General features: G+C 32.8%; 4 protein-coding genes across 4 annotated transcripts in view; 2 read left to right on the forward strand and 2 right to left on the reverse strand.

Annotated features, from left to right (window-relative positions):
• LOC133327827 (katanin p80 WD40 repeat-containing subunit B1) overlaps positions 1-9,513 on the reverse strand; it is a 60,630-nt gene extending 51,117 nt beyond the window's left edge. Inside the window, exons 1-3 of the mRNA XM_061536364.1 lie at positions 9,460-9,513; positions 2,691-2,818; positions 2,395-2,612 (exon numbers count right to left, since the gene is read on the reverse strand). Coding sequence (XP_061392348.1) covers positions 2,395-2,612; positions 2,691-2,818; positions 9,460-9,493 — 380 coding nt within the window. The 5' untranslated portion in view covers positions 9,494-9,513. The remainder of the gene's footprint in view (positions 1-2,394; positions 2,613-2,690; positions 2,819-9,459) is intronic.
• A 4,612-nt stretch (positions 9,514-14,125) lies between these two features.
• Positions 14,126-15,257, forward strand: LOC133327838 (proteasome subunit alpha type-7-1). The gene is made up of 4 exons (XM_061536376.1): positions 14,126-14,143; positions 14,332-14,445; positions 14,528-14,757; positions 14,840-15,257. Exons 1-4 carry the CDS (start codon positions 14,126-14,128, stop codon positions 15,255-15,257), a joined length of 780 nt encoding a protein of 259 aa, XP_061392360.1.
• Positions 15,258-20,874: 5,617 nt separating this feature from the next.
• Positions 20,875-23,611, reverse strand: LOC133327847 (dual specificity mitogen-activated protein kinase kinase 3). The gene is made up of 4 exons (XM_061536385.1): positions 23,476-23,611; positions 23,006-23,396; positions 21,476-21,608; positions 20,875-21,409 (listed from the first exon to the last, which is right to left on the reverse strand). The coding sequence occupies exons 1-4, from the start codon at positions 23,532-23,534 to the stop codon at positions 21,003-21,005; spliced, it is 990 nt and encodes a 329-aa protein (XP_061392369.1). The 5' UTR covers positions 23,535-23,611; the 3' UTR covers positions 20,875-21,002.
• A 2,491-nt stretch (positions 23,612-26,102) lies between these two features.
• On the forward strand, positions 26,103-26,805 carry LOC133327846 (UPF0488 protein CG14286). The gene is made up of 2 exons (XM_061536384.1): positions 26,103-26,426; positions 26,498-26,805. Exons 1-2 carry the CDS (start codon positions 26,108-26,110, stop codon positions 26,797-26,799), a joined length of 621 nt encoding a protein of 206 aa, XP_061392368.1. The 5' UTR covers positions 26,103-26,107; the 3' UTR covers positions 26,800-26,805.
• Positions 26,806-26,982: the final 177 nt, after the last annotated feature.

The following is a 26,982-nucleotide window of genomic DNA, read 5'->3' on the forward strand; positions in this document are numbered from 1 at the left end:
TTATTAACAAGTTAACATTTGTTATACCTTCATCAAAAGGTGGACATTCAAAATATCTAAAATCGATTGGGATTTTATATGGAGGCTAAAATATTGATAGGAAAATGTGATAGACACCTAAGATATGAAATTATAGTCAATTCGGCACAAACCCATACCCAAAATCCCAATGTATTTAAATTATGAAATCTACCCTGAAACTTAAATCATTTTTTAGAATTTTTGGTAGGAAGATTAGCTACCCTATGCGAATCCAAGATAATAAATTACGCCAATTGGGTTGTAACACACACCCAAATATCTCAAAATACAGAAAATTGGGGTTATCGTTATATTTGGGAGCTACATAAGAAAGTAAATTAATATTGATAATATTTGGTATTGAGTGATGAGGGGGAATGCGACCCTATGAGAACCCAAAATACAAAATTACGGAAAAGTCGGACGGGGCCGACTGTATGATACCCTTCACCACTTTGGGTACATACAAAAGATGCTCATATGTACAATATCCTTTCGATAGAATAGACAGAGTACCATTTATTATTTAAACTCAATTAAAAAATGTACATAAAATCGGACGAAACTTTATATGGTAGCTATATCTAAATCTGAACTGTATCCAACACCGAGCAAAATTTTGTGCCAATCGGCCTAACTTTGACTCTTTGGTGCTTAATTTACATAAAATCGGACGAAAATATATATAGGAGCTATATCTAAATCTAAACCAATTTCCACAAAATTTCGGGGACGTCAACCTGCAGTAATCGCAATACGGATATTAACATGTAGTAACTTCAATACACTATACAAAATTTTGTCTGAATCGGACAAACATTGATAGTATGGTGCATCATTTACATAAAATCGGACGAAGCTATATATGGGAGCTATATCTAAATAAATATAAATATATATATCTAAAACCGATTCCAATAAAACTTCGCATACATCAATCTGGACATAATTTAGAGCTTTGTGAAAAATGTTGTCTCAATCGGAACAATATTGGCAGTATGGAGCTCAATTTACATAAAATCGGACGAAACAATATATGGGAGCTATATCTAAAGCATAACCGATTTCAACAAAACTTGACACAGAGCTAATTAAGTACTCTGTGCGAAATTTTGTCTCAATCGGACCAATATTAGCAGTATGTTGCTCCATTTACATAAAATCGGACTATATATGGGAGCTATATCTAAATCTGAACCGATTCCAATAAAACTTCTCATACATCAATCTGGACCTAATTGAGTACTCTGTGCAAAATTGTGTCCCAATTGGACCAGTATTGGGAGTTTGGTGCACCATTTACATAAAATCGGACGAAACTATATATGGGAGCTATATCTAAATCTGAAGCGATTGTTCCCAATTTCAATAGGGTTCGTCCTTGGGGAAATAAGTGACATGTGCCAAATTTAATTTGAATCGGATCATAAACGGATAGATGGACATGCATATATCTACTCAGAAAGTGATTCAAGCATATTCACAAAATGAACCATCTCGATTCCTTTGCCCGTTACAAACATATGCAATAAGACATAATACCCTGTACCACAGTGTGGTGAAGGGCATAAACATGTTTATCAAAAAAAGGAAACCAATATTAAAAAATATTTGATAGATTTGCTACCCAGTGAGAATCCAAAATATCAAATTATAGCTAATCCGATAAAAAAACCCCTGCCCAAAATAACGAAAATTTTAGTGTGGCGTTATAGTGGACTCATGATATCAATACGTTAACAGATAACTTCCATTCTCGATATTTCTCCAGTCCATGAAATATTAAAAAATCTAAGCTGATTGTACTCTACAAATTAAGGTTGAAAAAAAAGCACATGGACTGGAGATAGAAGGATTCTTAACACAAGGACTTTCATTCCCATAAGGAATGAGTCATGAGAGCTCAATTTTGAAGTTATTTAAAAAATATTTCTAAAATATAAATATTCTCTGAAAATCCAGGCATACACACCTATTCGTGCTGCTTAATTTGGTAGATATTCTCAGACAATCCATGCATATGACTCTGCAAGTCGTTGACAAAGTTTTCTTTAAAAAATCCATCTCTTGGCCATTAACATAACATTGATGGGATTATTTAATATGTTCTCTGATGTTGGGGTTATCTAATATTTTCTCTCTGTTGCCGGGGTTAAGTACTCCCCACAACAAATACTTTTCAAATTAATGATTTCAACAAATTAATTTAAATATTTTATGCAAATATAGGTCGTCGTTGGGTAGCATTTTATTACTTCATGCCACAATTATCACTTCTTTCTTACCTAACAATATACATATATTTACTTAAATAATTCAACCTTGAAATACACAAACAACAACAAAAAAATAATAACAATAAAAATCACTTACCTTACTGTTGTGTCATTACTACCGGATACCACATATTCACCGGATGGATTGAAATCCAATGTTCGCACACTTTTCATATGACCATTCAATGTGGAGCATATTGTTTGTGCATTCAAATCCCATCGTCGTATAATACCGATATCATCGGCTGAATAGACAAAATCATCATTGTAGGCAAAACGGACACAATCCAAGGGGCGATTGTGACCCGTCAGTGACTGTGAAAAGAAAGAATGAACAATAATGACGTTTAAGATTATTTACAAACAATATTGCAAAATATTCCTTCAACTTACCATAAAACATTCTGTCTGTCCAATTGCCCATAAATTAACATTACGATCTTGGCCACCGGTAACTAAGACACGACCTGTTTCACCAACATCCAAGCAAGTAACGTTACCATTGTGTGCTTTTATCTCATCTATAATTAGAAAAAAATAATAATAATTATTTATTATTTAATAGAAAGAAAAAAAATAAACAACATCGGCATAAAATAAGTTTATTTGTAAATACAAAAAAAATATTATGAAGACAAAATCAAGGCAACATTTCTCAATAATTTATTATTAATTTAATTTAAGGTTATGTTTTAATTATGTGAAAAGGCACAAGACCAAGAGCTCACAATTTTTACCGAGGGCTCTGATATAAGATTTTTCCCATTCTCTAACGTTTTTCTTTTCGATAATTTTCCAAGTAAACTGCACATATTATGAGGGAAAATTTAATTGTGTGCATTTTGTTTACAAAAAACACATTTCAGCAGAAAGTTGACTCTATATTTTCGATATTGTCTACTGTTTCTCCGATTACTTTCCGAGTAATCTGCACATACTCTAAAAGGAAATTTTTTGAGAAAAAAGGAAATGATTGTAGTTTGATTTTTTTTTGGCTTTTTTGTTGACAAGCAGTCAAAGGGACAATGTGATTTGGGTAATAACAACAAATTGAAACCAGTAAGGAAAGTCCAAAAGTCGCACGGAGCCGACTATATGATACCCTTCACCACATACTTGGGTACATACAAGCGATGATTATGTTTACAATATCCTGTTGATAGAAGGGGCAAAGCATCTTTGGTTGACCTTTGACATGGAATCGGGTGAAAACCCAATTTTGGCTGTTTGGTGCATCATTTACATAAAATCGAACTAAACTATATATGGGTGCTATATCTAAATCTGGACCATTTCCAACAAAACTTGACAGATGTCAAACTGGACTAAATTCCGTACGCGGGGCAAAATTTTGTCCCAATCGGTCAAATACTTTTAGTTCGGTGCACAATTTACCTAAAATCAGACGAAACTATATATGGGAGCTATATCTAAATCTAAACCGATACCAACAAATCTTCGTATACAAAAATACATGGACGGACGGACAGACGGACATGCATAAATCGACAGAAAATAATTCTATGCATATTCTCAAAAGGAACCATGGGTCTATCTCGATTCCTTTTATCTGTTACAAACATATACACAAAAACATAATACCCTGTACCACAGTGAAGGTATAAAAATAAGGGTATAAAAATAATAAGCATAACTTCTTATAAATATAATCAAATGAAATTTAAGAACATCAACTCAAACTATAATGAAATGGAAGAAAGGCCTTTTACAGCCTGAAATCCCGAAATACATATTTATAGCCATCTCGATTTGATATGCCGCAAACACCTTAAAAAGAACGAAAATCAGGCGGAACTTATATATGAAATATTTGTACTACCGGGAGGGGGCCGGTAGTACAAAATGAAAAAATTCGTTGTTGCAAACATAAATTTACTGTAAAAAAAATTCATTAGGGTGGATTATATATTCTGATTTTTGACCCCCGCAACCAATCTTTAAGATGTTTCGATGTATGTTTGATTTTATTATCAAGCTGAAACAACTAAACAGGTGTCATATTTTCTACAGAGAGGGAGGCCATAGCGTTTTCGACACATTTGTAAAGACAATCCCGGTCCAGTACTTCATAATTCTCATAAATAGATCGAATTCTATAAAAAGAAAAACTTCTCCCTACCCATTATTGATCCAACAACATGCATCCCAGTTGCCTTGCAATACTAAAGTGTTAAGGCTTCCATTTTTTGGCCTTCTTACGATCAAATTTTTTATCTACGTCTTCATTATTAAACTTTAATCCATCCGAGGACATAATATTTCTCCACTGTGTCGGATTCCAATTAATAAAAGCTTTTGCGAAAGCCAATTCGACTTTCTGATTTTTTTCAGGAAATAAATTGATTCTTAGTTTCCTGGTATGTTGACCTGTTACCACAGCTCGTATGTACTCTGTTTCTGAGGTTATATCAAACGATTACCCTCTCTAAACAATTCCGTTTTTACCGCTATGACAATTTGATGATCAGTACGAACTGATGTTCGTTTGCAGCCTTCATCTATACTGAACTGTCACTACTGTTATAGTTGCATAAAACTGATTTATAATTCTAGAAATCACTGATTTATTCATGGAATATATCCGAAATCATTTTCTGTGATAAATTATTTTCACAATCACTGGAATTTAGCTGTTTTATTTTGTTCCAAGCCATTTTAAATATTTTTTAAGTAACTATAACGAAAAAAATAACTACAATTTTAGAGCTCATCTGTTTTACTGTAGAGTTGCTTTATTTTTGTCCAAGCAAAAACTGAGACAATTCCCTTATCCCTTATTATGTCATAACATGTACCTATAATGAAAATCTTATAAAACCTTAAAATTTCTGAGTGTAAAAAATGGATATATTTTAACTAATTTTTAAAAAGAGTAATCAAAAATAACAGCCCCTATTCTTCTGTTGGTAAAAGCGCATAGGACCATCTAAAGTCATTGTGATGAGGCTGTCAAAATACAAGCATATATTGAACATTTTCTGCGAAAAATTAACTTGGCATCGAAGAACCCGGAATATGGCAGTCCCTATTACGATAAATAAATCGAATTTTATTTTGATCAGGAATATACAGGCGAAATTGTTTATAAGTGTCACAAAAGTCCCGCAAAATGATCTACCCTTTATATGATATCGCCTAGAGCGAACAAATTCGCCTGTCCCTTATCCGTCGTTATAAGTAATTTCGACAGCATTTACTTTATGAGGTCTCCTAAGATGTTTTGTAAACCAAATGACAAATTTAATATAAACAAAAAAAAATTAAAAAAAAATACACAATTCGTGATAATTTTTAACAATCCTCGTACGTAAGGTTTATACTATCATGTCTTAAACATAACCAATATATAGGAGGTGATGCAAATGTGGTATACCCATTTGTTTTCAGATTGCCAAATTTTTATTTTTTACCCGATTAAATTGAAATTTTGCACTTAACATGCTACATGTGTTGTCTTTCCATGTATCAATTTGAAAATAATATTATTCTAACAATTTAAGAGATATTAGAGAAAATATTTGAAATCCCATAAAAAGTGATTTTAAAAAAAGTGCAGGTAATGTGGTATACCACATGATGTTAATGTGGTATAGTATAATTTTCACTTCCAATTGATATCTTATATAATTTATTGTTTTTAATGAATGCGAATTAGCTCGAGATAATTGTCTGTTAAAATTTTTAACGGATACGTTGAGTGCAACTTTAATTTTTATTCTATAATAACACAGTGACACATTTTTCAACTTTAAAATCTTGAACCAATCGAGACCCCCAAAATCTTGAAGCTTGTGATGGTGGAAGAAAATCCCTAGCTGGGTTTTGCATTATTAGCTAAGGATTTCTTTTAAATTAATTTTTAAAATATTCGACTGGGGCGGATTTTAGCACAATTTTCGAATAATACGTACTTATTATTGAGTCTATATCTCGTGAACTATTCGAAATATTGCTTTTCTCTCTTAAGCAATATTTTTCCTCTTAATTAGGTCTACAAATTTTCTCTTGAGATAAAATCAATAAAACAACAACATCATACTGAAAATAGCACAACTGCAAAAAAAATTTAAATTTAGACATACTTTTTCCATGTTTTTCACACTTATTTCAGAAACTGCTACTGACTCGGACAAAAAATATATGACAAAAAGATAGCCAATAGCAAATCAAACAACTCTTCTTAAAACCCCGATTTCATTGGTTGACTCCTTCACATAGTTATAGCCTCACAAATTCATCAAAATGAACCAAAGAAATTCACTCCCAATTGTATGTTTATAGAAATAAAAATTGCTATGCTTTTTTCAATAATTAGGTACAAAATTGAAGTAAAAATTAAACATGGAAAAAGTCGAAATTTTAATTTTCTTGGAGTTGTGCTATTTTCAGTATGATGGTGTTGTTTTATTGATTTTATCTCAAAAGAAAATTTTTAGATCTAATTAAGAGGAAAAATATTGCTTAAGAGAGAAAAGCAATATTTCGAATAGTTTACGAGATATAGATATAGTATTATTCGAAAATTGTGCTAAAATCCACCCCCAGTCGAATATTTTAAAAATTAATTAAAAAAAACGTAGCTAATAATGCAAAACCCAGCTAGGGATTTTCTTCCACCATCACAAGCTTCAAGATTTTGGGGGTCTCGATTGGTTCAAGATTTTAGTGCTGCACAGTGTAATTTCTATACATGGCAATATTTAATTTTTGTATGGAGAAGTTGTTAAAACTCATAGCCTTTGTTTTTCAACCTTGTGATTCATGGTAGACTCTCGTAAAGTACGAATGTTTCACATAGTAATGAGATTTTGTCTAGTGCTGGCCTTTTTTCATGCAGAATCAAGGTATACCACATTACCTACACTTGTGTTTACTGAAGAAATGTCTAGTTTTTTCCTAAATTGGTGATTATGTGGTGCAATCGCGCATATTATTTGATTTTTAGTTCATACTAATTATTTTAATGCTTTAGTAATAACGATTAAATTACATCCGTAAAACAAAAAATTATTTTTAAACTTCAACCGAAAAAAAGTCAATTTCATGAAAAATTTTATTTTTGGTACTGATTCTCAACGTGATTTAAATAAATTAAACAGGTCATTGCTATTTAATTTTTTTGAGAACAGCAAACTATAGAACATGTTTCAGTTATTCTAAAATTTTCAGTTTACAAAAAAAGTGACTATACCACATTACCAACCTATACCACATTTGCATCACTTCCACTATTCTCTATTGCCGGTTTAAATGCAGCCGTCATGTTCTTATTTGCCAACCACGATGATCATGGGAAAAATACAAAGATAAATTCAAGGGCTAAATAAAAATTATTATTATGCGGCATTGAATTTCAATTAAGTATGCCTCTAAGTCATTGAAAATATTTCTCAAAATCAAAATATATTAAAATTCAAATATTTCGTAATTAAGTTCGTAATTACTCGTTTATCGAATTCTATCACTCAACAATCAAAATACCCTTTAAATAGTTGAAGAAAACTTCATCCCTTTATTTATGTTGCGACACTCTCTCTCTCTCAATATTATTGGAGATGGCCAAAAAAGGAAACGAGACAAATACAAGGAAAAATATTTATAAACAAAAAGCAAAAAAAGAAAGAAGGAAAGAAAAGCGGCCGGTCAATTTCCACAATTTCCGAATTTACTTTACCGTTAAAGCAAACAAAAAAAGTTTGCCGCACTGACATGAGCAAACAAACACACACAAAAAAACTACTGCCGGTAGGGAAAGGTGGGGCTGCCGGCAAGATAAGATGACACCATTAAAACGATACATGGGGTATAAAATAGAGAATGAAACAAAAAAACACAAATAGATGGAGACGCATACGAATCGTAACAAAGCAAAAACTAAAAACAAAAAAGCAAAGCAAATGAAATGAAATCAAACAATATTTTTGCATAACCTTGCATGGTGTGTTTTTCTCCCTCTCATTAAAATTCTTATTAATAGTGGAAGTGATGCAAATGTGGTATAGGTTGGTAATGTGGTATAGTCACTTTTTTTGTAAACTGAAAATTTTAGAATAACTAAAACATGTTCTATAGTTTGCTGTTCTCAAAAAAATAAGATAGCAATGACCTGTTTAATTTATTTAAATCACGTTGAGAATCAGTACCAAAAATAAAATTTTTCATGAAATTGACTTTTTTTCGATCGATGTTTAAAATTTTTTTTTTGTTTTACGGATGTACTTTAATCGTTATTACTAAAGCATTAAAATAATCAGTATGAACTAAAAATCAAATAATATGCGCGATTGCACCACATAATCACCAATTTGAAAAAAAAACTAGACATTTCTTCAGTAAACACAAGTGTAGGTAATGTGGTATACCTTGATTCTGCATGAAAAAAGGCCAGCACTAGACAAAATCTCATTACTATGTGAAACATTTGTACTCTACGAGAGTCTACCATGAATCACAAGGATGAAAAACAAAGGCTATGAGTTTTAACAACTTCTCCATACAAAAATTAAATATTGACATGTGTAGACATTATTATATAATAAAAATTTAAGTTCCACTCAACGTATCCGTTAAAAATCTTAACAGACATAAATCTCGAGCTAATTCGCATTCATTAAAAACAATAAATTATATAAGATATCAATTGGAAGTGAAAATTATACTATACCACATTAACATCATGTGGTATACCACATTACCTGCACTTTTTTTAAAATCGCTTTTTATGGAATTTCTAATATTTTCTCAAATATCTCTTAAATTGTTACAATAATATTATTTTCAAATTGATACATGGAAAGACAACACATGTAGCATGTTAAGTGCAAAATTTCAATTTAATCGGATAAAAAATAAAAATTTGGCAATCTAAAAACAAATGGGTATACCACATTTGCATCACCTCCTATAATCTCTCTCGGTCAATGAGTGTTGTGATGATGCATTTGACATGTATTAAAATTCTGTTTGGAGAACATAAATACTTATTGACATGTACGGCTATGTTTTGGAGAACATAACATATGCATGTCAATCATCTGCTATACCCCCACCACCCGCACATAACATAACACAAAATAACACACGACGCACATAATAATAAACAAAGAAATGCACGAAGAACACAAATGACAATACTACTTACATATTCTTTCGGTTAATTTACGCGCTAATGCCATCACTTATTAGCCACTTTTCTTTGTAAAGGAGAGGAGGAGTTTTATAAATGTGATTTGGTTTATTTTTTCTATTATTATGGTTTGTTTTGATTGACTTTGCTTTACACACACACACACACACAAAACAAGAAAAAGGGCTATTGATCAAACGATTAGACGGCAGATGAATGTATGCTTAGCAGTTGGGGTTTTTCTATAGTGTTGTTGTTGCTGATGATGTCGTTGATTCTTTTGCTGCTGCTTCTTCGTCTTTGTTTTGCCTTTGCATACAAACAAATACAACAACAATCACGATGACAAAACAAAAGTAAGTAAGTAAACGTTAATTTTTGTTTTTGCTTTTGACGTTTCTTTTTTACCACCACTGACTGTGAAAGACAACGACGACGACGACGAACTATACGGTCGGCGGTGTTCGCTCACTCTTTCCACGGCACTTAGTCATTAACACACTCACTCACTGGCTACTATTCACTAACTTTTTTCCCCACTTTTATTGTTGTTGTTGTATTGATTGGAAAAAAGAGGATTTTTTTTATTTTTTTTGTTAAATTCTTCTTACACACAACTCTTTAGCTATGCTTATGCTCACTCTTTACGAGACTTTCCACTTTTAGCTATTGAATGCTTCTACCGTTGCCGTGTAATGCATGCCACATTTAGATCTTCGAACCAAATTAGCTCAAGAATTCTTCACATTTGTCGATTCCAATTGTGTTGTGTGGCTGCTACTTGGTTATTGAGCTGCTGCTGCTGTTGTTAGTTGCAATTGGATTTTTTCTCTCTTTACTTTTTTTTATTCACTACTCAATTCAATTGTATTATTTTTACACCTAAATATATTTATTTATACATGTACATATATGTATGCATGCATGTAAGTACACTGTGCTGATGTGATGATATGGACGTATTATTATGTATATTAGGCTTTTGTTGGTTGTGTTGTACTTTTTCTTAGCCACAATTGGACGACGCACTGTTGTGTTGTGTTTTATACAATTTTTTACTCCTTTCTTTTTCGGATTTTTTGGGGTATTTTTGAAATCATAGGAAAACTATTGACGTGTGTACGGGTTTCTTACACAAATGACAATCGGACACAAAACACTTTATTATTCCACTTTTTTTGCAATTGCCAATCTGTCACTATGAACACCGCATTACAAATGCACAATTTTTTTAGATTTTATTTTTTTCTAATTTCTTTTTTTGACACAAACTGTTGCGTACGTTTTCTTAAGCTTTTTGCACACCGAGCAAAACCACTAAACAATTTCTGTAAAATTGTTTTATTTCGCGTATAAACGGACGACAAGACAAGAAATTAAAAACAAAACAAAACTAATCAATTATAAACTCTTTTTTCCCGTTCGTTTTTCTTTGTCATAGAAATTAATTCCACACAACAATATCAAGAGAAAGACATCAAGCCAGACGAACGCAAGAAAAACAACTAAAACAACAACAACATGATTTTGAACGTTACTGTCAAATTTGTGTCCAATTGGTAATTACATTAATCGGTATTCGATAATTGTATAGTCAAACATATTACTAGTGTATATCGATATATAGATGGCGTTTTTGTGTCACAAAAACATAAACAGAATTGTTTTTGGTTAATACACACTGCAAACTGAAAACAGTTTTACGGAATTTACTCGGTCTCCTATGAATATGAATAGGATTTTCTTAACATATACTCTCAAGGTATAATAATAGAAGATAACAGCAAGTGTTGTTGTAAAACAAACGATACAACAACCACATGGAAATTTGTGTCAACGTCATTTGACAGAAAAATGTAAATAAAGAAATAAATTATATTTTCTTTAAAAATAATATATTTTCGAATCCATTAAATAAAATTTGAAAAACATGAATGAAAATCTATCACATTTATATTTCTATCGCTTCCACATCTTTCCTATAATTGCCACTTATATGTGTAACACATATGAAAATGCAGGGAATTGCGAGTTATTCAATGAAGAAAGATTTGCTTCCTCAAACTTTCCCAACTTGCTGTTACCTTTTATAATTGTACCATGATATACTCTATGGAATTGATATTTACCATCGAGTAAATTTTGTAGTTCAAAACTATTGTTGATTTGTCAAAAATACTTTCAAAAAATTAACATATTTAATTAATTTTTTTTCACTACTTAATTTCGAACACATAAAGAAATCTATTTTTATTTAATATTTTTAATCTGTTTTAAATTACAATAATATTTTTGACAGCTCCAAAATTATAAGGTGGTGTATCACAATAATAAAATGTTGTATCACAACACAGGTTTTCTATTCAAAATCGAGTTGGGGATATGGTTTACATATTGATTCATTCAAAAATCATACATTTCTTCTTACAAATGTTGTAGAATTCATCTTCAAACAAATCGATTTTCGACTATGTTTTGTTAACTTTTTCAAAACATTACACACAGTCACACAATTTTATATGAATTTTGCATCAGGGTTACCGTTGTGCGACTAAAGTCGCAATTTGCAACCTTTTTGATGCTCTGTAACGCTGTTTGCAACTTTTTAAGCTTTGTGCGACTTTTCTTTCCTGTTTTTGTTAAGTTATATTTTCCTTTTTATGTGTAAATTCAAACTTATTTTGATTCGTCTACTTCGTGTTTGAGGTCCAAGGGTATCTGACATATTCTGGGAACAGTTTCATTGGCGAATTTACTTTTCTGTGGGACTTTTTTTCAAGGGAACGACTTTTTGTGCAACTTTTTTAAAATTCCCAACGGCAACACTGTTTGGCATAACAAGCCACAGTAAGAACCATGGTACAATGAAAAGGTATTCCATTTAGCGCAGCTGATGTCTTGATTAACTGTCAAAGTGGGTAATTTCTACTTGAATTCGATGTGCAGTGTTGCCAACCATTTGAATTATTATATGGAAAATTTTGACAGATAATCGAGACAAAAACAAAGGTTGTTGTTGTGATACATCACCTTATTATTGCATCATGGTAAGAACCATGGCACAATGAATAGGTAGTCCATTTAGCGCAGCTGATGTCTTGATTAACTGTCAAAGTGGGTAATTTCTACTTGAATTCGATGTGTAATGTTGCCAACCATTTGAAATATTATATGGAAAAATTTGACAGATAATCGAGACAAAAACAAAGGTTGTTGTTGTGATACATCACCTTATTATTGCATCATGAGTAAGAACCAGTGAGCGGAGCAGTATAGTCGGACGGAAAATATTTCTTGATATTTGCACCCTCTTGTCCGATAAAATTTCACGGCACTTCTTGGTTACAATGACATATTTTCCGAATATTACTAACTCTGCTTTTCCACAGGCAAATTTTTATTTGGCAAATACTGAGTTTGTAGGCGAGAGGGGTGCGAGGAAGAAAAACAAAAATTTGCCTGTTCAGAATTTGCCGTACACGCAAATTCTGCTTTGCTCTGTTCGTTGAAAACAATTTTGTTGACATTTCCTTTTGAACCTATTCGCTTTACTGACACACAGCCGGCCTTTGTTTACAAACCTGTTGCTTTAATTTGTGCAAGTGAAATTTAATTTTTAATTTTTGCAATTTATATAATAAAATATATAAAAAATAAATAAAATATTAAAAAAATCTTTAAAATGCAAACACTTGGTCTGTTCCCGTACTGCAAGAATCTACTAATTTTTACTACGATAACGAATTTTCCTTTATGATATCGGAGAAAATAGTAAAATTTAGTAGATTCTTGCAGTACGGGAACAGACCAACTTTTGACTTTTATTTTCTTTCTTTTGTATTTTGATTCGCAAATTTGGCAAAGAAAAATTTGCTAATGGAAAAGCAAACGAAAATTTCAAAAGAGAAAACAAAAAATTTGCCAAATAAAAATCTGCCTGTGGAAAAGCAGACTAATGGTGTTTTTACACGATATGTATTTTACATATGTGCTGTCACTTATTTCATCCATATGTAATTCCTTATGTGTGTCAAAATTAGCAGTGTACACAAAACATTTATTTTTGTGTTCAAATCGGCATATGTATTTTACATATGACATAACCTATAAGCTTTTATTTTTTCTTAAATCAACATCTTTTTATTATTAAACACCAACAAACGAAATAATAATTTGTAATTGTTGCCTTTTCATCCTTTTCTTTGACTTGCAATTGAAATATTTTCTTCCAAAAATGTGTTTTATTTAAACAGCTGATTTCCTTATGTTTCACATACGAAAATACAGCGCGTCCACATATGTAAAATACATATCGTGTAAAAACACCATTAATTTGACATTTTTTCCAACATATAACTAAAAACGCGAAAATGAATGAAAGGTTATGATATCTTTCCAAAAATCCAATAAGGAATACCATGAAACCGTTGTTTCATCCATAACAAAGTAATTAGTTCCAGACTGACGCGTTAATAACATCATTTTTATTTCAATTAAATTTGAATATATTTCAATTTATTTGACATAGTATTCAAAACAATACACAAAATATGTATTTTGATTTGATGGAACAAGCCACCTTGAGAAAAAAATTGTAGGATAACGCATCTTCATTAGAACAATTTATCAGATTCAGATCCTTCAAGACAATTAAATTGACAATTTTAATCAAATCGTTCAAATGATTACCACCTACTTGGTAACCACTTAGCAGCAACAACTAACAAAAATTGCACATCTGTGTATGTATGGAAATTCACTACCATTCTCATCAACCCTGAAGCTGACAAACAGTTTTGATTTTTGCAATAATCATCGTCGGATTTTATTTAGCGGCTATAGGAATATTTGCTTCTTTTCAACAATTAACATCTCCATCTTCATCAGGAATATTTACAAATAATGTCACGTTACGATCGCGCTGTTACCATTTTCTCACCCGATGGTCATCTGCTACAGGTTGAATATGCCCAGGAAGCGGTGCGCAAAGGATCCACAGCGGTAAGTGAGACAAACTTAACCTTGCTTTAAATTGGAATCACCATCGGTGGAGTTTTATTTATGAATTGCTGTAAATATTTAGGTTGGTGTTCGTGGTGCCAACTGTGTCGTCCTGGGTGTGGAGAAGAAATCCGTAGCAAAATTACAAGAAGAACGTACGGTACGTAAAATTTGTTTGCTCGATCATCATGTTGTAATGGCATTTGCTGGTCTCACTGCCGATGCACGTATTCTAATTAATCGTGCCCAAGTGGAATGCCAAAGTCACAAACTGAATGTTGAAGATCCGGTTACATTGGAGTATATTACAAGGTATGAGCACAGCACACACACACATGTTGTGTTGATTTTCCATTTCTACAAAGCAAAATTATTGATTGCTATGTTTTCACAGATATATTGCACAATTGAAACAGAAATATACACAGAGTAATGGTCGTCGTCCATTTGGTATTTCTTGTCTGATTGGAGGATTTGACTATGATGGCACACCTCACTTGTATCAAACGGAACCCTCTGGCATCTATTACGAATGGAAAGCTAATGCCACCGGCCGTTCAGCGAAGACAGTCCGTGAATTCTTAGAGAAACAATACAAAGATGAAGAGGTGGCCACAGAAAATGGTGCCGTTAAATTGGCCATTAAGGCTTTGCTGGAGGTGGCACAGTCTGGTCAGAAGAATTTAGAAATCGCAGTGATGGAAAGAAATAAACCCTTGAAAATGCTAGATGCTAAAACCATTGAGGAATATGTTGCTGTCATTGAAAAAGAAAAGGAAGAAGAGGCTGAAAAGAAGAAACAGAAGAAGTAAAAAACAACACACACACAACTTTGAAAGTTGAAATATTCTTCTTACTGTTTGTCAGCCAGCCAGTCAGTTAGCCGCTAACAGCAAGAAAGTGGTAGTGTGGGGACAAGGTTTTTAATAATTTATAAATTTTGTCATTTGCGTTTAATTATTAGCTTTTCTATATATCCTATGGAAATAAAACAAATGAAAAAAAAAACAACTGCAAAGGTGTGGAAAACATTATATGATGAATTTATATAGGTATTAAAGATTGGAGTTTTGAAATGGCAAAAAATTGCATACCCATAAATAAAATAGTTGTAAAGGAATTGAAATTATATATGTTGTTGTATGGACACTAGTTTTTCGTTGTTGTAGAAGACAGATGTCTTTTAAAATATAACAAATTTTGGCAATAAGCAAATGTGTCGTTAGGCGTACGATTATAGACATTGATATGAGATATTCGGGTTCCGATTTTACTAATACTATATCACAAGTGAATACATATTTAAGGTATACAGTCATCATGGGTATTGGAACCGATTTAGACCTTTAACTGGAACCCTTACAGTTGGATGGGAGCTATTGACCATGGGGTTTTTCACTGAGAGGCTATATTTCGAAGTACATTTGAAAATTAGAAACTGCAGAACATTAAAATTATTATTTTTATAGTACTAATTGTCAGTACTATAGGTGAATCTTATAACCATCGGTTATTTCGGTGCCCCTTTGAAGGTATTCCTTAAGAAAATAGAATAAATTCTTGAGAAGGTCAAAAACAACCACTTTAAATATTTCCTATCGAATTAACTATTACAAAAACACTTTTTTAGTTTTCCACAAGGCGTGGATAAAAAAAAATTAATTTCTACAAGGCGTGGATTTTTTAAACAGTTTTTTGAGATTCTTATAGCATATGCCTGCTACTTCGTTAGCGAATGCGGTAATTACTTAAAAAAACCATACCGACCATAATTAAAATTTTAGTACCATTGGACCTATGTTCTCATATAGCTCGTATTTCCAAAACTATCTCAACACTACACACCAATTCTGACCGCATCAGAAATCTAGCTCTATGCTATATTATTTCCAAAGAAATCCAAATTTCAAATGTAGATTAACCCAAACACAAATTTAATACCAGTTAGTACACATTAATATAAATTTCCATAACTAACTACCTTAACAATCAAAAATATGAATTTCCAAATATCAAAATTCCACCTCAATCAGTTCACCTAAATCCTACTTGTATCAAATTTAGTACCACTTAGTACACATAAGTACAAATTTCTGTTATTGCCTACATCATGCAATCCAACGAAAATCTTATTATCCAATTTAAGAAATCCAACTCTATCGTTTCACTCTATTTCCGAATTGTATCAAATTTAGTGCCATTTATTCCACATAAGTACGAATTTCTAAAATTATTTACATACCTGAAATCAATTCCCCCAACAGTAATATTAATTCCAAAAATATTTAGTGTTCCAGCTCTATCGGTTCATCTAAATCCAAATTGTATAAAATTTAGTACTTTTCGTACTAATAAGTACAAATTTCCTACATTTCCCAATCCTACACCCCAACAGGAATCCTAACTCCAAATTTCAGGATTCTAGCTCTATCAGTTGTCCCTAAAAAATCAAATTGTACTAAATTTAGTACTCATAAGTATGAATTTACAAAACTATCTGCATGTTCAATTCTACATTCCAATATTCCGGGTTTATACATGCAACTTTTGTAAGCAACTCTGCTGAGATCTTAGAAGTGAGAGGCATAAAAAGTGACAAGAGGAAACAATTCAAAAGGGAATCGTAGAGAGCAGCAGCAGATTTGCTTAAAAAAGTTGAATGTATAAACACAGACATAGTAAACTTAATTTCAAAATTTTACTATTCCAACTCTAAAATCAAGATGTATCTGATTTAGTACCATTGAGTACCCATAAGTACAAAGTTCCAAAACTACATCCATACCCCCAATTCCACACACAAACAATAATCTTATATCCAAATTTCCGTGTTGCTGCTCCATCCGTTCCTTCAAATTCTAACTGTACCAAATTTAGTACCATTTAGTACACATTAGTAGAAATTTCCAAAACTTCCTACGCAGCCTCATTCCTACACCCCAACAGTGATCCTAACTTGAAATTTCTGGATTCCAGATCTATTAGCTCACCCAAAATTAAAATTGTACAAAATTATGTACACATAAGTACGAATTTCACAAACTACCAAAATGCCTCAATTCTACAATGCAATAGTAATCTTATTTACAAATTTCAGTGTTCCAGCTCTATAGGTTCACCCAAATCCAAATTGTACCAAATATAGTACTCTTCGTACTCATAAGTACATATATCAAAAACTATCTACATATCCCCATATCATGATACCAGCTCCATCCGTTCCTTCAAACTCAAATTGTAGCAAATTTAGTACCGTTTAGTACTATTCGTATACATGGCTACACACTTCCAAAACAACCTCCTACCGACCCTACTTCTCAACCTTGATTTGCATTCCAAACATCACATGCTACGAAATTGTAAAAAAATGGTACATTTAGACCTTTTCGGATACTTATAGTTCGAAATTCCAAAAAAAAAAAAATTGGTACATTTGAAAAAATGTTACCCTTTTCAAGGATAAAAACCCAACCTTATCTGACACCTTCAGACTAAGAGTGATCCTCACCCCAAATTTCAAGATTCAGCCGTACTTGACTTTTTTATTGGTATAGATTTTTCCATGTTCGTTACCTTTCTCCATAAAATAGCCTAGATTTTAGGAACATTTGAGATTCTGAAGACAATTTCTTCTTACAGATTGTCGTTACGATACGATTGTCGATATATGCATCGGTATATATATTTCATGTAATATCGGCGTTGGTGATTGCTTACAAATTTTTTGGGATTGCTTATTGAGACAAGTTGGCTAGGCCAACATGTGAGAATGGATGAAGATGCCCCAGCTCAAAAGGCATATAAAAGCGAGCCTACTTATGGTTCACGCAAGTAAAAGAACATGGTCTTTTAAATTGGATGCGCACAAGACCGACGCTCTTGTAAATCTTTTTTAAGCTCGGCATACGGAACAGCCACTCTGTCATAAGTCAGCTAATTATTTAAATATAATAAGTATTGAGACAAGGTTCTATTGAAATAAGATATCTATTTTTAAAATAATTACATTTTATTTTGATTTTGTTTAGAACGTTAAAGCACTTATCAACAGTTCATAGTTTTCTTAATTAGTTATTTTGTATGCTTACAATTGATTTGTTTTTATTTATTGGTTTGTTTTACACTTTCCTGCAGAACTTCTACTTGTATTTTATTGTTATAGTTTCTCTTTCCATCTATCTTTCAATTTGTACAAATACATACTTCATGTTTTTCCTTTGTTAACACATAATTGACTTACAATTGCTGCAATTTTTAATTCGTATATATTTGCATAGTTGCTTGCATGGGGGACCGAAATATTTTTCAATAATTTTGTTGATTTCTTATTTTTTAAATCTTATAAAAAATATAATTTATCAAAAATAATATATATTTATAAATAGTAGCGCAGTATACAGTATATTATTTGTCCGTACACTTTTTTAATTGTTCTTGATTTAATTTATGTGGGATATTACACATCTCTCAAGAGGGGGTAGGGAGGAAGGCAGGCGTTCTACTGAATTTAAAATATATATATAATTTTATTTTTCTTTTGGTGTGACTCTTTAATTTGCAAAATGAAAGGATTAAATATGTCATACTTGTTTTGAGGATATTTCCGTGAACATATTATCCATCCATCCATAAAGGAAAACAAAATATCAACACGTTTCATGTAATAGCGGGCAGCATTTAATATTAACATCAATAAACTTCTTTTTTTTTGGAGATCGATATTTAAAATTAGAATTTTGCATTTTGCAAAACTGGTTGAAGTTCTGTTTGCAATGCTCGACAAATTAGGATCTCTCTAGAAGAGTGATAGTTAATATAAATATGTTCCATTTGAGAGAGTGTTTTTTTTTCTATGAATAAACTAAAATATAATATTTGTTGTTACTCAAAAACCTCCCACGCTGTTCCAAAAATAACAAACCTGCAGCGCGGTTTTATCGGATAGTAGTCCTCTTTCTATAACATTAAAAATCTCTCTTAATAACTTTTCAATTTATCGTGGAAGCCTTTTTTGATGTCTGTCTCTTGTGTATTGTGTGTGTGTACTAGTGTTATATATGTATATGTTTTGCTTATTGAGACAAGTTGGCTAGGCCAACATGTGAGAATGGATGAAGATGCCCCAGCTCAAAAGGCATATAAAAGCGAGCCTACTTATGGTTCACGCAAGTAAAAGAACATGGTCTTTTAAATTGGATGCGCACAAGACCGACGCTCTTGTAAATCTTTTTTAAGCTCGGCATACGGAACAGCCACTCTGTCATAAGTCAGCTAATTATTTAAATATAATAAGTATTGAGACAAGGTTCTATTGAAATAAGATATCTATTTTTAAAATAATTACATTTTATTTTGATTTTGTTTAGAACGTTAAAGCACTTATCAACAGTTCATAGTTTTCTTAATTAGTTATTTTGTATGCTTACAATTGATTTGTTTTTATTTATTGGTTTGTTTTACACTTTCCTGCAGAACTTCTACTTGTATTTTATTGTTATAGTTTCTCTTTCCATCTATCTTTCAATTTGTACAAATACATACTTCATGTTTTTCCTTTGTTAACACATAATTGACTTACAATTGCTGCAATTTTTAATTCGTATATATTTGCATAGTTGCTTGCATGGGGGACCGAAATATTTTTCAATAATTTTGTTGATTTCTTATTTTTTAAATCTTATAAAAAATATAATTTATCAAAAATAATATATATTTATAAATAGTAGCGCAGTATACAGTATATTATTTGTCCGTACACTTTTTTAATTGTTCTTGATTTAATTTATGTGGGATATTACACATCTCTCAAGAGGGGGTAGGGAGGAAGGCAGGCGTTCTACTGAATTTAAAAAAAAAAAATATATATATATATATATATATTAATTTTATTTTTCTTTTGGTGTGACTCTTTAATTTGCAAAATGAAAGGATTAAATATGTCATACTTGTTTTGAGGATATTTCCGTGAACATATTATCCATCCATCCATAAAGGAAAACAAAATATCAACACGTTTCATGTAATAGCGGGCAGCATTTAATATTAACATCAATAAACTTCTTTTTTTTTGGAGATCGATATTTAAAATTAGAATTTTGCATTTTGCAAAACTGGTTGAAGTTCTGTTTGCAATGCTCGACAAATTAGGATCTCTCTAGAAGAGTGATAGTTAATATAAATATGTTCCATTTGAGAGAGTGTTTTTTTTTATGAATAAACTAAAATATAATATTTGTTGTTACTCAAAAACCTCCCACGCTGTTCCAAAAATAACAAACCTGCAGCGCGGTTTTATCGGATAGTAGTCCTCTTTCTATAACATTAAAAATCTCTCTTAATAACTTTTCAATTTATCGTGGAAGCCTTTTTTGATGTCTGTCTCTTGTGTATTGTGTGTGTGTACTAGTGTTATATATATGTATATGTTTTTGTTTTGTTGTATGTTAATTTCTACGAAATGAAAATGGCAACAGCTTATAAACTAATTCTTTGCTTTTTTGTAAATGGTTGTCGAACATTTTTCTCTCTGCAACAATACCACCCATTGTTGCACAACATCACTCAGGCAAGTCCAGGATATCGGCAACAAATTTCGAAATATCCGTATTACGTTGTATATGTTCCGATATAAATGGATGCTGCAGTAATTGTTCATAATTCGGTCGTGCTGTATAATTCTTTTGCAAACATTTTGTTATGAAATCTTCAAATTCTGTCGAGAATTTTCCCGACTCTAAACGTGGTGGATCATCTTTGACAACTTGTCGCAATTGTTCAAATGGCGTTTTCCATGTATTATATGGAAATTTACCCGTTGCCATTTCAATCATACTTATACCAAATGACCAGACATCGGAACGTATATCGTATTGGGCTGGATTGCCGGTGGGATCAATACGTTCGGGAGCCATATAGGGCTTGCAGCCAGCATCAATTGTTTTGGCTACAGAATCCACTAGATAACCTAGAATAGAAATAACAGAAATGTGTTGTTATTTTCGGATTTCTTTTGTTTTTCGTTTTTAATTACCTGAAATACCAAAATCGCACATTTTCACTTCACCATTGCGATTTATTAGTATATTAGATGGTTTAACATCACGATGAATAACTTTTAACTGAGCATGCAAATAATGAAGGGCATTGACGACAGACATTGCGATCTGAAAATGAAAAAAAAAATAAATCATGTTAATAAAATAATTGTTGAGTTGGTGAAAGTTATTTCTTGAAAATATTGAAATAGAAAACGGAACAAAGAGAAGGAAAATAGGAATTCGAATTTAAATAGGTTAGCCGGAGAAACTGTGCCACCTCTATTGGCTCTACCCATAAGTCTGTAGGCAATCGACTTGTAGGTTCGGATCGGCAATTGAATAGATGGTGTGTGTCGTGAGGGCTTTGCTGACAGGAGGGATACCTATTTAGGGTTTCGGGGACAATGCGCTCTCGATACGAATTGAGAACATTGTTGTATCCGGACCTTAGTTGTGTCAGAAGAAGATGTCTCTCACCCTCCGAAATTGCAGGAGGATGTTTGAGTGGGACTTTGTTGCATCTATAGCCATTTATGGCTTTGGAGACCGCCAGTCGTCAATCTCTTGACGACCTATAGTAAGACGTCTTGGATGCCATCACGATAGACCCTGATGGATGGGTCGCGGAGGTGGATCTGCCATCACCGTGTGATGGTTGGGATGACACGGCATATGACATTGGCAGTATTCTTCAACGTATTCGACAAGTTTGGCAGACGGCTCAGAAAATCGAAGATCATAAAATATTTAGTTAATAACTTTAATGAGAGCTTCGAAACGCAACGGACACAGACAGTTTTATAATAAATATAAATGTATACGGATAATATTGAAAAACGATGTCAGTCAAATGGCCACCACGACGATGACCATATCCCTTTCCCCATCGTAGTTAATTAATTTAAGGACACTACCCCGATCCATTCCAGGTTACCACGAAGTGCAGAGAAAAGTTGAACTAGTTGACCTAGGTCAGTTTCACGCTACACATCATGGAGACCCCCTTCCCATTCGCCACCCGGGAAGACGCGTTTAGAGGAGATTGGCAACTCCATAACAATTTAAAAAAAGATTTCCACCCATGTCCAACTATCACTATGTCCGTATAGAGACGTACAGGTCGCTGCCTCATCTGCTTACACATGTACTCATGCTTTAGATCCATATACCAGTACAGATAGTATCAGCGTGTGAATTTGGTCTAGCGAGAGGTGGAATTGTTTCTGAACAGATTGGTTAGACCATGGTAGATAAAATCTCTGACTATCTCAAAGCTGTAGTTTTCATGTTAGCTCGAGTCTATTTTTGTGTACGGGACACAGGATGCCAAGGCATTTTTCTAGGCATTTTGTACTATCAATCCAAACCAAAGTTATAAGCAAAAATGTACTTAGCATGGCACGTAAGATTTAAGAAACTTCCATACTTTGAGAGCTTCTGCTGAAAACTCACTTTTCAGACTTAGCATACTATTCTTCGGAGGCGTCGATATCATTTAGCGTATATTATAAGCATAGTCTTACCTTTCCCAAAACACTCTCTTCCATAATGAAATTATTTTTGAAAACTTTTGGATAGAATTTATCCAAACTGGTGTCCATGACTTCCATGCAAATCCAAACATCACCTTCACGAAACAATGCTCCGTAGAAATGTACCGTGTATGGACAGTCGCTGGAACGCATTGAAATATCCAAATCCATCAGAAGGCGTTTTTGTTCCTTGCGATTGACAGTGGCCGTGATGCGCTTCACAGCCATCACCGTACCCGTCTGTTCGTGACGCATTTTCTCTACAATGCCATAGGCACCACGACCTAAATCGCATATTTTCTCCAAACTATCAGCATCAATTTCAAAGGTGCGATCACCAATTTGTATGGTGGTACTGGAGTCCAGATTGCGTGGTGGAACTCTACATAATAATCGAAAAGACCAACAAAATGAATTAAACGAAACACAAAATGTTGGTGCACATTCCAAATACTACTTACAATTCCGGCTCTGGTTCCTTTTGTATGGTCATACGGAGGTTAGGTCTTGGCCTGGACATTATTATTATTATATGTATTTAATTTATACGCTGTTGTATTAGTTGAGTAAGTGTTTTTGCTGCTTATATTTTTTTAGTCAGTGGTGTGTGTGAGCACTGCTTTCCGAGTTTTTTCTTCTTCAGAGCCGTAAATTGCAAAAAAAAGAAATGTTTTCCAATCGACTATTTTTTATTATTTATTTGTTATATTGTATCCGACTTGTATCTCGTATGGTAATTCTATTTTGTTGTACTCTTGTTGTTCTCGAATAGTTCTTCTGGTCGATTTTAAAATAGTCTTCTACGAAAATTTGCGTGGGTTCTGATTTTGAATTCTTTGGTCTCGCGTTTTATTATCTTTTTGCGGATAAAAAAATATTATTGAAACATCTCGATTTGGCTGTGGTAAGTATTAAAAAATATTAATTATGTATTAATTTCGGCTGTACTGTTGGAATTTAGTAGGCAATCCGGCTCTGATTTTAGAGTTGTGTCGTTTAGGGATACGTAAGTCGACTAATCGATTAATAGAGAAAATCGCAAAGTCGACTTTCAAGAACGATTTACGATATTCTTGATAAATGCTTTGTTTCAAGATCTATTAATAAGGTCACCAAGATAGCAATCGAAATCGGAAAACAGCTGTTTTTTCTCAAGTCTAATGTCAAAAATTTCGACTTTGTTTACGTTTTCATAATGGAAGTCAATTCACAATAATGCATTTTGACAGCAAACTTGAGAGGTATCGATAATCAGCTGGTCTCCCTTGGTGACCTTATTTATAGGCCATGCTTTGTTTATTATCGCAAAATCCGTATTGCCCATGGCCTATAAATAAGGCCACCAAGATAGCAATCGAAATCGGAAAACAGCTGTTTTTTCTCAAGTCTAATGTCAAAAATTTCGACTTTGTTTACGATTTCATAATGGAAGTCAATTAACAATAATGCATTTTTTGAGAGGTATCGATTAATTGTGTGAAACCAGATGATTTCACCCGAGCTGTCAAAATGCTTTCAATTTCGACTTGATTAACATTAACAAAAAATTGACAGGTTGGGGGATTTTAATCCAAAATGATTGATAACGATTGCTTCTGACACCTGCTTATTGGATCATGGGTCACACCAAGATCTATTAATTAAGGGCTAAGCAGAATGCTCGCGTTGCGCCATCCGTCGTGTTATATGTTATCGAATATACAACAACCACAAGGAAACAATAACACAAACGCATATCGTTTACTTGTGGTTGTTGTATTTTCGATAACATATAACGCGACGGATGGCTTAAGATCTATTAATAAGGTCACCAAGATAGCAATCGAAATCCGAAAACAGTTTTTTTTCTCAAGTCTAATGTCAAAAATTTTGATTTGTTTACGTTTTCATAATGGAAGTCAATTCACAATAATGCATTTTGACAGTAAACTTGATAGGTATCGATAATCAGCTGGTCTCCCTTGGTGACCTTATTTATAGCCCATGGGATGGCTCAACGCGAGCATTCTGCTAAGGGTAGCAATCGAAGACAGCTGTTTTTTCTCAAGTCTAATGTCAAAATTTTCGTCTTTGTTTACGTTTTCATAATGAGAGTCAATTCACAATAATTCATTTTGACACCAAACTTGAGTGGGGCAGATATCCATCTGGTCTCCCTGGGTGTCTTTATTTATAGGTCATGGGTCATTCAAAAGTGCTAGTGTGGATACCGATTTAGTCGGCAACAGTCAAAAATCGATTTTGTACAGGTTTAACGCACACTCTCTTTGGTCAAAGAAACTAGAACTTGAACTGTTTTTCGTTAACCCAGTGCATTTAAATTGTCAATTCCATTGCATGTATGTCAAATAATTCCCATAAAGTAGGTTAATCCAGTAAAAAGTTCCAATGAACATACCGTTTTAGGTCCAACCCACTTTGGATCAAAATCGCACCAAACAATATCTTTTCTGGGTTGCCTCTCTTTAATATGGACTGTTATTCCCGTACTGCGGAAATTTGTTATTTATTCCAGCTGGGGCAGAATCATCATCTTTGTAGGAGGTTTTGATAATTTTTATAGGCCGAGCAATACTTAAGCTATCCATTTTCGTAGAAATTATTGACAGCAAACTTGAAAAACAGCTGATCTTCTAAGATCGCCTTTTTAATACGCCCAGGAAGATCAGGCGCTTCTCAGAACAGACCATGTAATTAATAAGGTCATCCAGAAAGCAACTAACAGCTGTTTGCACCTGAACTTTTTAAAAGTGTGTTTAGATTTACAAAACCCACTCGATCGCAATGTCATTTTCTTAACATATACGTCAAATATCCACTGGATTTTTGAATTGTGATTAAGGTGACCTATACGCTATGTAATTGACATTTGAAATTGAGTGTATTTAGTATTCTAAACGAACTCTAATTGACTTTAGTTGTAGGTCTTTGGTGTGTATGCCACTTAAACTATAAACAAAATATAAATGGTAAACAAAAACACGCCGCCTCTGTACGTAAGTGAACATATGTTTTGAAATAACACTGTGTAGTGCGGCGTGGAACTCTTCGGATGTGCAAACAAGCAAACTATTTCGATCAAATTTAATAAACATGAATAAAATGAGAAAACCTAAATCGATGAGGCCCCCAATGCCTATAGTTACACCATCCACAAGTAGTAACGGCACCGATGTTTTAGGAAGTGCCGAAGCCGACAGACAATTTGAACTGGAATTATGTTGGTGTGTGCAACAATTGGAAACAGCCCTAAACACTGGAAAACTAAGTCAAAAAGTTGCCGAGGATACGGTAAAAAATTTGAAAATTCTCAAGGGTCGACATCCCATCATTAAAAAACGACAGGTTATGAAGGCATCAATGGGAGATTATCGTTCCAAAATGAAAGAAGAAGAGAAGAAAATGTCTTTGGGTAAATTAAAAAATAAAACAGAACTCTTGTGCCTATATATAAAATAACTTAACGATGTTTTTACATTTTAGCTCCTAAACAGATTAAATTTACATCTACCGCGGCAAATGATGTCAAGAAATCAAGTTTTGTAAAGAAATCGGCATTGCTAAATTCTGGAAAAGATTTTAAATTCGATTTTACGGTACCAGAGACAAATGGTAACGCGGACCAGGAGGAGAAACAGACCCCGACAACTGACACCTCAAAGAATACTGACAATTTTAGCATTAAGAAAATAAATCTAACATCTGGAAATGGCTTTGCATTTAATTTTGCCATAGATGAAGTAAATGATGGAATTAACTTTGATGGTCTAAATATTAAAAATTAATCTAGTTTGTTTTTATTATCATTATTATTTGGTAGAAAGTATATACCTAATGGAATATGAATAAAATTAAAACTAAACTAATACTAATGGAATTGCAAATACATAGTAATCCTAAGAACACCCTATAAAATCTTGAGGCATATCACGACATAATAACTTAAAATTAATTGCTGTATATCAAAT

Source organism: Musca vetustissima, unplaced genomic scaffold, assembly GCF_032173495.1.
Source record: "Musca vetustissima isolate MV318-11 ecotype Yass unplaced genomic scaffold, APGP_CSIRO_Mvet_v1 utg42163, whole genome shotgun sequence".
In the NCBI taxonomy this organism is placed as follows: domain Eukaryota; kingdom Metazoa; phylum Arthropoda; class Insecta; order Diptera; family Muscidae; genus Musca; species Musca vetustissima.